The sequence below is a fragment of the Canis lupus genome, chromosome 25, assembly GCF_003254725.2.
Source record: "Canis lupus dingo isolate Sandy chromosome 25, ASM325472v2, whole genome shotgun sequence".
Taxonomy (NCBI): domain Eukaryota; kingdom Metazoa; phylum Chordata; class Mammalia; order Carnivora; family Canidae; genus Canis; species Canis lupus.
Window position 1 is genome coordinate 20589034 of NC_064267.1, and position 15044 is coordinate 20604077.

The 15044-nt window shown below is 35.1% G+C and overlaps 1 protein-coding gene across 6 annotated transcripts in view; it reads left to right on the forward strand.

Moving 5' to 3' along the window:
• The window catches only part of CLCN3 (chloride voltage-gated channel 3), an 88240-nt gene that overhangs the window by 35477 nt on the left and 37719 nt on the right, over positions 1-15044 (forward strand). For 2 of the 6 annotated variants that reach the window (XM_025462843.3, XM_025462847.3), the window contains exon 1: positions 21-284. The exons of the other annotated variants lie outside the window; for them this stretch is intronic. In XM_025462843.3, the coding sequence (XP_025318628.1) occupies positions 206-284 (79 nt within the window). In that variant the 5' untranslated portion in view covers positions 21-205. Of the gene's footprint in view, positions 1-20; positions 285-15044 lie in introns of those variants that run through there. 6 annotated transcript variants of the gene reach the window in all.

Consider the following 15044-nt stretch of genomic DNA (forward strand, 5'->3'; position numbering starts at 1 on the left):
GGGCTGCAATAATTTCCCTTTGATGACATCATTCACTGTGGAAGAACCCAGTTGCTTCAGTGAGTCGAACTACATACAGTTCTAACCCTCATCAAATATGGCATCTCCCTCGCTTGCTGCAGCAGGGGTGGAAGAAATGCCAGTTTTTTTTTAAGCTAGTGAGCTTTTCTTTTTCTTTTTCGTCTTCTTTTTAAAAATTCTAATCATGGATGCTGCTTCTGATCCCTATTTGCCTTATGACGGGGGAGGAGACTGTATTCCCTTGAGAGAATTACATAAAAGAGGTAATACCATCCCCTTGCTATGAATCCTCTGTTGGTATGTTTTGCATGTGGCTGGGCGGTTCTGTAGTTTAAAACAGGTTCTGGATTGTCCTTTAAATATTGCAGTATGTTGTTTAGTTGCCCTATAATGTTTTAAGGGGCAAATGCCGCCTTCTGAATGGCTCTGTAGTCGTCCCTGATTGTTTTCTCTGTGCAGATTAGTACTGCTTCAGATCACATCGGACTTGGACTCGTACTCTGACTCCATCTTCTATGTGAAAATCCTCTTGCTATTTAACTGCGAAAATGAATTAATCCGCTTTTACAGCTAACTAGTGTCATGTTAGCACCTAAAAAGTAATGTTTTTTAAAAACTTACGTGTTTCCTTTCATTGACACAGAGAAATCAAGTATGTGTCTGTGCACCTGTGTGTTTCAACTGCTGCCAGTTCCTATGTAGCTTTTGCCACCACGAAGTAAATTTATAGTAAAAGCTCTCTGTCTACATTTTAGAACACTTGAAGATGGCAATAAAGATGAACAAATTCTTAAATTATTTTTTTCACTTAATATCTATTTCAGCTGATTAACATTAACTACATTGTCTCCTACAGGTATTTTATGAAAACTGATGTGAGTAAAACATTTAGGGTAATTTTTACATGCCAGAAAAAATAATACCCCGTAGTTTGTAAAAACTGGAAAAGCACCCGGCATTCATGTAAATCTTTTGGAAGGCACTGCCTGGGTCTTCATAAAACTGATTACTTGTTAATAGAACTGTCCTTTTAAAATTTTTCTTAAAATAATCTAAAAATAGACTAGTTGGTAGTTCTAGAAAAACAATTGAACGTTAAGAAAAATCTCAACTAGATGATTTCATTTATGAGCCACATTAATTTGAATTACAGCATGATATTATAAACTCATTTTATGGTTCAACCCAAACTTTGGTTTATGAAACAAATAAGGAAGTCATGAGCATATTTAGCTGATTTATTTAAAATATAGTTTGTATTCTGATAACTTTTTTTTAGTACTAAGTTCTGTTAGGATTAGAAAATGTTAAGGTATTCAGCAGATATTTACTGGTTGCATTATGTCTGTTGGACACAATTTAGGCTCTGAGCAGTTGTAACATTGGTTATCCTGTAGTATTCTGTTGTTTGTAAAAGCTTTTCAGATTTTGAGAAAAACTATACGAAGATCATGTTAAAATATAGTGTACTTTTCCTTACAGAGTTTTTCTCAATAAAAATTTTCTATATAAGTATGTATACATATTGTTTTAAACATTTGGGGAAATATTTAAAAGCATAAAGAAGAAAATAAAATTTTCTCATTATCTTACCACTCGGGTTTTTTTGGTTTGTCTTTTAATTTTCCAATTTTTAATGTGTTCATAAACTCTCCTTTTTCCTATGTTTTCATCACTTCTTTTCTGGTAAGGATTTCTTTAAATAGGAAGCAGTGTGAATGCATGGTGACTGTTCAAATGTCACAGTATTTGCTAATCAGTAATTAAACTGTAAAACAAGACAAACTGTGTTTTCTCTGAGCTATTACAACATCTGTTTCTTGATGGTGATAAACCAGAAAACCTGGGCTTGGGAAATTTAAATTCTCAGTGTTGGGCTTGACAGTCTTTGAACTTAATATGGACTCGATCTCTGTGAGATATGCTAATAATAAGAAGCCAAAGCTTATGTGAGAGTAAGGCATGGTTATTACTAAAACGTAAGCTTTTTGTTTCCCTTATATTTTCATGAATAGTCTTTTAGGAATCTTGCTTAAGGTCTAAATCAGGCACATTCTTAGCAGCCCAGATAGGTTCCTTATCCCTTGATGAGACTTACTGTAATATAAGCCAACTATTTGAAAGTAACATTGTGTCTTTGTAGTACAGATCAGTCAGTTATTAGGCCCACTTGAGTGTACTGTGGTATCCTGATATCTATGGATAAGAGGTTATTTGTTTTCCGTAATTTATGACCTATTGTAGCCATGGGTCCACACAAAGGAACTGGAGATGTAGAAACAAGCAGCTAGCATAAATCAAGAAAACTGAATCAGCTTTCTTATGAGGATGAAATTACCATGACTAGAAAGATTTCTTTAGGCTGATGAAGAATGAAGAGGCAGGTATTCAAAATGTAAAATTGTAAAGGGTATCAACAAAATAGACATGAATCTGTTACTGAGTCTCTGAATGCTAGAGTTAGGGATTACCTTTGTGGAGTAAATAAAATTCAGTTCTATTTTTCAAAGTGAGATGGTAAATGATGAAGCTTTCTACTTAAGTTGATAATATAGAGAAGACTGGAAATGTAAGTAGAGGGATCCCTGGGTGGCGCAGCGGTTTGGCGCCTGCCTTTGGCCCAGGGCGCGATCCTGGAGACCCGGGATCGAATCCCACGTCGGGCTCCCGGTGCATGGAGCCTGCTTCTTCCTCTGCCTGTGTCTCTGCCTCATTCTCTCTCTCTCTCTCTCTCTCTGTGACTATCACAAATAAAAAAAAAAAAAAAAGAAAGAAATGTAAGTAGATTAAACATCGAATTAGTTAATATGTCGATAGATTAGAAATTAAGAAATGCCTTAAAATGCCTTTTAGAAATAGCTATGTCTGATGTAAATTTCCTATACAGAAACTATCAAGCTTTTTCATAAAATGTGTGTTCCATTTTTATAAGGAAAAGAATTAAAAACTTGGTTAATTTGGATGTTAGCTTTAATACTTTGACTTTTTCTTAATTTGTTCATGAAGTTCAAGCAGTTTGGGGAGTTGAATTCTTTTCTTCTTTCAGGCCTTTCTTTTACTCCATGAGGGCCCTTTAAAAATTATTGAAGATTAAATATTTCATTCAAGTATTTACTGAGTTCTTGTATGGAAAAGGTCCTATTAGGTGCTGTTGTGGAGAATGATGGTGGTAGTAATAGTAATATTAATAATAGCTAATATTTAGTATAGAATTTACTGTTTGCCAGATACTTTTGTAAGTGCTTTGGTATATTCATTCATGTGTAACAAATCATTTAATCCTCCTCACAGACTTGTGACTTAGGTCCTGTTAGAATCCCCATTTTCCTATTGACAGAACTGAGGTAAAGAAATCATGAAGGGAAGTTAGGATTCAATCCAAATGATTTGGCTCATGCTCCAGTTATGGTGAAATAGTCCCTCTCACTCTGTATATCCATGCTAATTCGTGGCATTTGGAGCCTGGCAGGGGCATTAGAAAGCTTCCCAAGTTTAGAAACAAAGAAACAAAGCCCAAGGAAGTTAATAAGTTTCTATTGAGTGGTATAGAGTCCCTGGTCTGTGGGATTTTAGGGGAGGAAGAGATCAGTCTCCTTTTGATGAGTGCTGTCGAAGTAGGCCAAGGTTTCAAGTACACAAGGGAATTTGATAGGACATTCCTAGTAGAGAGAGGATAGAATGAGTAAATGCTCTGATGGGAGTAAATGCCTAATATGTGGTTTCCTGATTAGTTTTGCTTATCCATGGGGCTATTCGGGGGCAGAATAGCCAGGCAGAAGAGTGCCAGATCCTAGAGGAGTTTGAATGCCAGACCAATTATGGTCTTAAAGAACAAAAAGTGGGGGCTTCCTAATGAGATAAACTTTTGGGGTCTTAAGGTTCTCCCTGAAGTCGTTCTTGATATACATTAGCTCAGAAATGTATTTGGATAAAGTATATATTTTTAAATTTTATTTATTTATTCATGAAAGACAGAGAGAGAGAGAGAGAGAGAGAGAGAGAGAGGCAGAGGAAGAAGCAGGCTCCATGCAGGGAGCCCGACACCGGACTTGATCCCAGGTTTCCAGGATCAGGCCCTGGGCTGAAGGCGGTGATAAACTGCTGAGCCACCCAGGCTGCCGCTTTTGTTACTAGTATAATAGATGAACTTGTTCATTTTTTATCTCCTCAAAAAAAGTATCATTAGCATTTTTTGCACATTATTTGGAAATCCAGGTGTTAGATGATATTTTTACTGCCAAAGGGATGTTCTGTAGGCTCTTTGTAAAATGATGTTAGGATGCAGGTCCTTACTGTACTTCCATTACCTCTTTTTGCCAATTAGAAAAATTTTATGTCTCTTCTTACAAATTTATTCATATAAGTGTAAACTAAAAAAACAAATATTCTTTATTCGATGTCAGGAACTCTTTGTATTCTAAAACAATAGTATAAAAACAAAGCCTGTGTTTAAATTTATTTTGCTCACAGTATCGGAACTTAAAACCTTCACAAAAATCTGGTTCATATTACTATCTCTAGCTCTATTTTCTAAAAATAACGGGCATTTTATTATTTTTGATTTTTTTTTTATCTTATGGCTTGTCGTTAAGTCAGAAATGCTTTGTGTATCAAGATTTCAAAATGTGAGCAAATTTCCTGCCATATAGAGTAGGTTTGTAATTTTGGCCATTTGCCTGCCATTGAGATCTCTGCTTTGTGACTACACAAAGCCACAGGAGACTGGTGGCTTAAATTATATTTGAAAGTTTTGTTTTTGTTTTTAAATAAGCATATGTTTAATTTGTACTGTTGGGAGTCCATTAAAACCTTAATTAAATCAAAAAGATTTCTTTCAGTTTATTCCTCTTGCCACTCAAGAAAGCAAATTTCATAAGTCTTTTATTCATATAATACACACATTATCTTACATTTCAGAGATAACAAATGAACATGGAATTTGTTTCCAGTTATACAGGTGTCTTTATATCCACTTTATTATCTCTACCTAAGGATGTGGCTTTTTATTTTGGGATGGCAATGGAACAGAGAAGAAAACAGTGAATTGGGTAATGGACTCAGCATTGCTATTGACTGCCTGTATATCTCTGGTCAACTTCTTTGGAATTTGGTTTTAATTTCCCAGTCTTTATAGTTTAAATCTTAAATATGACTGTGGATGGCAGAACAAATTTCAAGAGCATATAGTTTCTTCATTTATCCAGTGGACATTTAATTGACCACCTACTAAGAACTTTGCACTGTGCTTGCCATTAACCTTTTTAATCTTTCATTTGGGAGCCTGTTAACATTCTGGAACTTCCACTATCAACTTACATTTACTTTCCCCTCCCTCACCAGGATGATCATTTCTTATCAGTAAGGTCACAGAGGGAAGGAAAAAAAAAAGCACAATGGGGACTAGACTTCCTGTAATATACAGAAGAAACTGAGTAGTCAGAATATGTAGAATTTTGGGTTACTGGCTGCCTTTTTTTTTTCATAATTAAAAAAAATGTGTGGTGTGTCTGTGATAGGATAGTAGTCTGCATTATGATTTTAAGTGCCAAGGATCCCAGCTCTTGTATCTTTTGAAATGGACTCTAGAAGTAGTTAAGAACTAATCTTAATAAATAAATGCATACCTACTTTTTCATCCGAGCCTAGTATTTGGCTATTCCCCTTGGAGAAAAGACTTAGGCTGCTGAACATGTGTGACTGTGAAATTTACTAATAAGTTCAGTTCAAGGTGTAACAGTAGTTTTTTTTCCCCCAGTGTTTTTTTGTTTTTGTTTTTGTTTTTTAGTTCAGTTTGGCAAGTATATATTGTGGGCCAAGTGGGTGGGAATATAAAGGTTTTTTTGTGGAAAAGCAGATAATTTTATTAATGTCTGTATTTTAGTTCAGTGTTTGTCAAATTGCATATTTTAATGTGTTGGTCATGAAATCAACTGGGTTGTGACTAGTATCAAAAAAAAAAAAAAAAAAGAGAGAAAGAAAATAGTAAAGTATGACTGTATTTGCCAGAAAGTAAGTATACTAAACTTTGGTTTTATTTAGGTATATGTCTGTATACCTTTCTCACTATGTTAGTGAGAAATGTTTCTTGCTATGGGCCACAGTCACATAAGTTTGAAAACCAGTTTCTAAGTATACACATGGAGGGGCAGTTAGCTCTCCCTGGGGTAAAGTAGGATTCTTATGGCCCAAAATGAATCTGTAACAACCTGATGCTGAAAATGGAATAGATTTATTGTCACAGGCCCCTGCTACAGCATAGGAACATGAGTGCTGGTAGCAAAGCAGTGCCCATGAGTAGTATTGCCATAATTTTTCGTTACAGCATTTTAAATAATATAGGACAAGTTTGGAACCGAAGGCAAAGAGGGATGATAACGGTGAAGGGTAGGATTGTATTAATTGTCTGAAAAATGCCTGTGCACAGGTGTTTTGGGAGAAGGCACTACCTAAGAGTTCTTAGACCCACTAGGAGAGAGGAGTGTCCACATATCTTACAGTATACGTATGCAGGCAGACTAACCATGAAATTATTTTTTAGTCAGTATTCCATAGTGGTAAGATATGCCTTTAGAATCATACTGCTTGAATTTGAATCTCTGTTAACTCCTTAGTAGATGTGTGACCTTAACTCTTTGGGTTTTGTTTTTCTAATTTATGAAATGGAGTAATACCTATTTCATGGGGTTGTTGTGAGGATTAAATGAGCTAATATATATAAAGTGCCAAAAACAATGTAGATAATGTTTTATTGTTGTTAGATACCAGATAGATAGCAGTACCTGGCTTCTATAGAGGTAGGAAAGAATTTTTAAAATTCTGATCTAGTCTAGTTTATTCGTTATTTCTTTTGTCACTTGTGCTTTGGTGTTTTATTTGCAAAACCATTGCCTAACCCAAGGTCATAAACATTTAGTCTTCTGTTTCCTTTTAAGAGTTTTCTAGTTTTAGTTAGCCCTTGCATTTAGATCTGTGATCCATTTTGAGTTATTTTTTATGTATAGTGTGAGGTACAAGTCCAGCTTTATTTTGCATGTGGATAGCCAGTTGTCCCAGCATCATTTGTTGAAAAGACAAACTCTTTTTTTGTTTAGATTATAGATATTGGTAAATGAGTTTCTGTTTACATAGGTATGTATGAATTCGTACATACTTTTGTACTTAACTGCTTATAGAAGCATTTTTCATAATAGCTAAAAGGAGAAAACAATCTAAATGTCCATCAGTGGTTTAATGGAATATTATGGAATATCCATTAATGCGATATTCACTCAAGAAATGAAGTACTCATACATGTTGTGACATGGATGAACTTTGAATACATACTAAATAAAAGAATCCAAATACAAAAAATTATGTATTTCTGATTCCGTTTATATAAAATGGCAAATAGGCAAATCCATGTAGGCAGAAAGTAGATTAGTAGTTGCTGAGGACTGGGAAGGTGAAGAGATACAAAATTCTACATCTGGAGAAAAAAATAAAGTTCTTTATCAATAAAATTGTTTTTGCAAGAAAACTACAACCCAGTTAACAGCTCGTTGATTAGATAATTTTTCCTGCTTACTGAGGTGTTTTAGTGTTGATAATACTTGAACTATGAAATAATGTTAGTGTTTTCTTTTTTTTTTTTTTTAATGTTAGTGTTTTCTAATTACAAAATGTCCGTTTCATGGAAAGATTGGTTATTGACCATAGATTTTAGAAATCTGTTTGTGTCCATGCCAGTTGGGCATAATGAATTAAATGATATTTTTTTAAAACTACAGGATTTTTAATATACAATTGTAGAAGAGCTCATCATTCAAATTTGTAAGGTATTTTTCCCCTTTCTGTGTCTTTTTGTGAATCTTTGGGTTAAGAGTAATGCCATATGAATAATGCAGCCTGGTGCAGTTTTAAATACCAGATTATTTGAGCAGAAACACTAGGTCATGCTTATTGAATTCCTGTTTGTCAGATTATCATCAGTTTACACATCCTACTCTAAAAGTGGGTGAAAAAAACCCAGGTACCTCTAAGAGGTTTGTAAGTAAGTTGTGAAGGATATAGTTAAATAGCTAATAAATGGCAGAGCTGGAGAATGACTTTAGGCCTGATCTCCAAGCTCATTAAGGTCATGGAATTTCTCTACTAGGTTACTCTGAAAAGAAGGCAGCCTTTTTTTATTCTCCCAGCCATTGTGTAGTAGAAGGGTAATCTCTGGCATCTGATAGGACTCCAGAAAAGTTTTTCATTTTTTTCTTAAATTTGGGAACTACTTTCAGATTATACTTTCTTACAGTCCAAGTAGTAGGAACTATCCTATATCCTTTTGAAGTTAAGTCATTGACATTAACAGACTCCAGTGTCTTTGTATCACAGTGTTCAAGATTTACATTTCTAGGAGAGGATTTGATCAGTCTAGCTTGGATCATGTGCCTTTGTCTTAGCTGGGGAGGGGAGGATACCTTGATCAGTGTTCTCCACAAGATTACATGCAATGAAGGAAAGAAGCTTCCTAAAAATAATTGGGTTCTATCACAGAAAGAAAGGGAAGGGGTTTCTAGGTGGGTAGAAACAATAAGGGAGTATTATACAAAGAAAAATCCTAATCTGAGGACAGCTGCTGGTTAATGTGGTCATTTTAAATTTGGAGATACACCTGGTTATTGATATTTACTATCTGGGTACCTGTTTGAGGAAAAATGTTAAGAACAAGAAAAAAGTTAAAAATTTAAAAACTAATTGGGAAAGAGGATGACTAATTAGGCTCACATATGTTTATTGCATGTACTGTTTGTAATGCAAACTAACCTGGAAGTTTAAATTACAGTAGGTCACAGCAGTTAAAGTAATCTGAAGTATATTGAAAATGATGTGCATATGCACTCAATGATATAAGATAGTTTTTAGAAAGTATGCTTAGTAATAAAGGGCTTGTAAATAAGTGTGGCTAGAATGATCTCATCTGTATTTTTTTCATTATAGGAGAATGTTAAAGGCTGAAGCCACTTGCCAGTTTAATTATCATAACTCTTGTTTACTCAGTTCCCCTCCTTGCTTCCCAGCAAACTTTGTGTAGTTATGAAGGATTGGTTCTTCATCTAGTCTTTTTTCAGTCCATGTCTTATTGCAGAAAGTCGAAGCCATTGTATTTAAAGCCTTTTGAAACCTAGAAACCTATCTCTTATAACTCCAAGGTACTGGCTTTTAAAATTTTGCCTTTTCTAATGGATTTTAAAAACCTAACTATGAAACTCGGAAGCCATATTAATGGCTCTTGTTTTCTATGTTCTGTTGCGTATTTCTTTTCCTGTGGCAATTGATGCCTCACCGAATTAATAGGAGAAAAATGTGGAGAGGACAAGGAAATAATATTGGGTAAGGAACCTTGATTAGTATTTTCAGAAGGTATTCTGGTGCACCTCTACTACTGTCTTCACAGATAAGTAAATGCAAGCTGTATGTGCCTTGAGAAATGGGAAGGCCAGGGTAGGTAAATCATGTCATTTTGTGTTAACGAAGTGCAACTATAAGAAGAGCATTTTCTAAGGACAAAGGCATGATCAGGGAAGGATTGCCTGACCACCTTTATTTCATTGTCATTTTCATTCTTTGTCTTATAGATTCCCTTCCAGATATCAGTTTTAGAAAAGCTAAATTATAATTTTCAAATTAACCAACCATTGAAGTATTATTTTAGGCAAGAGAGAGATCTACTTTATATACATATTCATGAATGTATATACTTTAATCTGTGCTTGTGGTATTAAAAGATACATGCTTCATTCATACATAAGATGAAGTTGAGAGGTGAAGCTAGATAACTTGTACGATTCATAAAAATTTTATTAACACAATTATTTGTACTTATCTCATTTTAATATATGTAAGTTAAACTTTATAAAAGCTAGGTTGCAGTGAACTATACACAGAGATGATACATAAGGTGTTCCTGAGGATGTGGAACCCTCTTGCACTGTTGGTGGTAATGTAAGATGGTGCACCCACTCTGGAAAACAGTATGGAGATTCCTCAGAAGGTTGAAAATAGAGCTACCCTGTGCTCCAGCAATTGCACTACTGGGTATTTACCCCAAAGATGCAAGTGTAGTGATCCAAAGGGGCACCTGCACCACAATGTGTATAGCAGCAGTGTCCACAATAGCCAAACTGTGGAGAGAGCCCGGATGTCCATTGACAGATGAATGGATGAAGATGTGGTTTTTATATATATATATATATATATATATAAAATGGAATATTACTCTGCCATCAAAAAATGAAATCTTGCCAATTGCAATGATGTGGATGGAACTAGAGGATATTATGCAAAGCGAAATAAGTAAATCAGAGAAAGACAATGATCATATGCTCTTACTCGTGAAATTTAAGAAACAAAACAGAGGATCATAGGGAAGAGAAGAAAAAATAAAACAAGATGAAATCAGAGAGGGAGACAAACCATGAGACTCTTAATCATAAGAAACAAACTGCTGGAGGGGAGGTGGGGTGGGATGTGGTAACTGGGTGATGGACATTAAGGAGGGCACGTGATGTAGTGAGCACTGAGTGTTATATAAGACTGATGAGTCACTGACCTCTACCTCTGAAACTAATAATAAAAAATGATACATTAGGAATATTTAAAAACCATCGTTATTATTAGGATGCATTATATCTTTAAAATTATTCCTAATGTGGGATATATAGGCACTTCTATTATACTGTTAGAAATGAATGTTCCCTACCCAGTTTAGAGTAGGATAGGAAGTCTGTCTCCTTCTTCATACTACTCAGATTTCCATGTTTAGCAGAACAAACTATAAAAGAAATATATGAAATGTCACACATATTCAAGTAAAAGTTGGAATCTTTTTTTTAAATAGCCAGCTGAATCAGAAATCTGTTGCATTCTATAGACTAATAAATCAGAAAAAAATTAAGAAAAGGCAGATTTCTGTGTATTGATTTTTTTATCCTGCAGATTTGCTGAATTCATTTATTACTTCTGATAGTTTCTTGGTAGAGTCTTTAGGGTTTTCTGTATATAGTATTATGTCACCTGTAAATAATGACAGTTTTATATCTTCCTTGTCTGATTGCTGTTGTTAGATCTTCCAGTAATGTGTTGAATAAAAATGATAAGCACAGTCTTGTTCCTGATCTTAGTGGGAAAGCTTTTAGCTTTTCACCATGAAGTATGATGTGGTTTTGTCCCATATTGAGTATATTCCCCCTGTCCCCACTTTGTTGAGTTTTTATTATAAACAAATGTTGAATATTGTCAAATGCTTTTTCTGCATCTATTGAGATGATCATATGATTTTTCTCCATTTTGTTAATGTGGTGCATCACATTGGTTTGTGGATATTGATCCATCTTTGCATCCCTGGAATAAAGTCTACTTGATCATGGTGAATCATGCTTATAATGCATTTTTGAATTTGGTGTCCTAATATTTTGTTGGGGTTTTTTTTGCATCTATGGTTACCAGAGATATTAGTCTGCAATTTTCTTGTTTTGTAGTGTTTTTGTCTGGCTTTGATATCAGGATAATTTAGGCCTCCTAGAATGGAAGCACTGAAAGCTTTCCTTTCTTTTCTATTTTTCAGGATAGATTGAGAAACTCTTTCTCATTATCTTTAAATAAAAATGATTTACATTTCTAAATATGAAATTGCTCTGGCATTAGAACTTAACTGCCTTCTGAACTATAGGGTTTAGGTGTCTCTGCACTATTGACTCCCCAGTACTCTTGATGCATGTGTTAGGCATGTCCTCCTCTGTTGGAAGTCCTTGTGACAACTTCAGGGGCTTGATTCTTATCAAATGTTTAACCACTTTCAGAAAGTTTTTTCATTCACTGAAAGGATATTTTTGTGAATTTGAGGAGTATGTTCTTTTTTTAACTCAAGCATCTTTATTATATCTTTTTCCCAATATGGACATCTTTTTTTAATTTTAATTTTTTAAGATTTTATTTATTCATGAGAGACACACAGAAAGAGGCAGAGACACATACAGAGGGAGAAGCAAGCTCCCTTGCAGGGAGCCCGATGTGGGGCTCCCTGGGACCTCTGAATCACGACCTGAGCCAAAGGCAGACTCAACCACTGAGCCACCCAGGCGCCCCATCTTTTTTTTTTTTTTTAAGATTTTTATTCATTCTGTTGAGAGAATGGGAGCATGTACAAGCAAGGGGAGAGAGATTTGGAGATTCCCTGCTGAGCAGAGAGCCTGATGCCAGGCCTGATCCTAGGACTCTGATCTATGATCTGAGCTCAAGTGAGCTACCCAGGTGCCCCAGCAATTTGGACATCTCTTTGTACTTTTTTATTCTGGTAACAACCTGCAACCTATGGGGAGGGTACTGTGGATCCCCCACCATATTTTTCATGATCCAGATGAAGGCTGAAACACTTTATCTGGAATTCTGGGAAAATTTGTGATGAATCCAGTCTGTACAACTCACACCTTTTGTCACAATTTGTAATCTGTCTGGGGGCCTCTGAACTATTGAGTGCAAAATCCCTGCCAAGAGTGTGGTGACTTCAGAGGCTATGAGAAATAGAAAATAGATCCGTGAGTCAAATGTCTCTTGTAAATGGACGGGTTCCCACTTCTGTATTATTAAAAAATGAGAGAAAGCAGAGCAGAGGACAGACCACTAAATGTGACACTCTGCAAGTACAAATTTTAAATTAAAAAAAAATGTTAATTGATTTCACATTCAGTATGATATCTTTCAGTTTTTGGTAATAGCCCTGTACAATGAGTAAGGAACATGGTAAAAGGAGAGAAATTAAAGCCAAATTGAAATGTCTCCCTTTCTCTTCCTGGGGATTCCATTTAATTATATATATCAGAGCCAAAGAAATACTCTAATCATTTGTCTCAGCAAAAAGTTTTTACTTTCATACCAAAATCTTCCCTGGTTACTGTCCAAGCCAGTTGGGTAACAGGAGTTGCAAGAATGCCCCAGATTTCCTTTAGAAATAATTTGGAGGGGAAACTGTGACTGTTTCCGTGGGCTCCCCTAAAACCAAAAACACCAGTTAGTATTTCTCCCTATAATACTGGGGAGAATACTTTTCAAACACTATTGCTCTGTGTGTAGAAGCAAATAGGGATAAAGGGATACACTGACCTACAAACAGTCTGTTGAAGACACAAACTGCTCTGGCTAATTCTCATGCTAACATGTTCTGTAGCAGCCACAGAAGTTTAAGGGACACAACCTGAAAGCCCCAAAGCACAAAACATTGGTTCACAGGGTCCTCTGGTTTAAAAAATTTGAATCCTTTATTTCTGGTTTTCAGGTATTTTGAATTGCTGCATAGTTTTGTAAATTAGATGTGAAAGTAGTTTCTGCAGAGTATTTGAAAATCATTAAAGACAAGACCCATAGTTAATGTAAATATTGTTTATTTTGTTGCTATACTTTTTGCTACCTCATAAAAATAAGTGTCTACTTTTCTATTTCCTGGCTTATGTCTGTTAGAGTAATACATGCTCCATTTGCTTATCATCTTTGTGGTGCAAACAACTTGACAATTCTTATCATGAGGCTGGTGACATATTGTGTGGATATATGTTAAGTAGTATAGAAATTTTGCTTTTTATTTATGTTTGAAAAGATTTTATTTATTCATGAGAAGCAGAGAGAGAAAAGCACAGACATAGGCAGAGGGAGAAGCAGGCTCACTGCAGGGAGCTGATGCGGGACTTGATCCCAGGGAGCCCCTGGGACCATGACCCGAGCCAAAGGCAGACGCTCAACCACTGACCCACTCAGGCACCCTGCTTTTTATTTTTTGAATAGAAGAGTAATAATTAAGATCAACAGCCCATGTTTCTTTAACTCTACCCAAGTAAAACCAACAAGAGGTGGAGGGAGTTGGAGGTTCTCAAAATATATCATAGTAGACTTTTAAAAACATTTTCTTTTAATTTCAGGCTTAGAGATGTTGAAAATAGTGAAAAGAGTCCTATATACACTTCACTCAGGTTTCTGAAATGTTAACATTTTACCACGTTTGTTTTTTCTTATTCTTTCTTTCACTGTTATATGTGCTATTCTCTGACATAAATTATTTTGTATATGTATATATAATACACAAAATAAATGTGCATGTATATATAAATACTTTAGTGTGTATTCCCTTGTAAATGGACATTCCCTTATATGAAATCAGAAAACTGATATTGATTGACATTCCCAAATCAGAAAACTGTTGATATGTATTATTATCTGATCTACAGACTGCTTACAAATTTTTCAGTTATTTTACTCTGTCTTTTAAGGTAAACCCCCAAAAAACCACAACCCATTTTTTTTTCCTGTTCCACATTCTAATAATCCAGGAGCATGATTATATTTATTTGTCGTATCTTTTGAGTCTCCTATAGCTTTAGAACAGTTCCTCAGTTATTTGTCTTTCATGACTTTGACATTTTTTGAAGAATGTAAGCCATTTATTTTGTAGAATTTCCCTCAATTTGTGTTTATCTTGTTTTTCCTTTTAAGATTCAGTTTATGCATTTTTGGCCAGAAGTGATGTTATCATATCAGAAGGCTATAGAGGCTTTTGATATGTCCTGCAAAAAGATTTTTTTAAATTGCCAATTTTAATATTATCACGTGGAAAGCAGAGTCAGAGATTCTCAAATTTATCAAGACATAAGTACTCACTGTGTTTATTCTCTGTAGTTTTTTTCTTAAGAAAATTTCTGGCCTTTCAGGCAGCTTTTACCAAGTGGAAATTGATGAGTAAAATCAGGGCAGAGAGAGGAAGAAAGAGCTAGTGTAAAAAGTATAAAGTTGTTTTATGTAAATCAACATGGGCTATTGCAGGGATTGGCCTTTTAAACCCTCGGCCAAGAATGATAAATTATTCATTCCTGGAGTACATCTGCCAAAACGCTGAGATCAATATACTCTTCTTTTAGAAGTTTTATACTTTCCAAGGCAAATATTCAACTGTATTAAATAGGAAAGGAAGAGAGAACCCTGTTTGATCTGGTGGAAGTAAATAGACATTG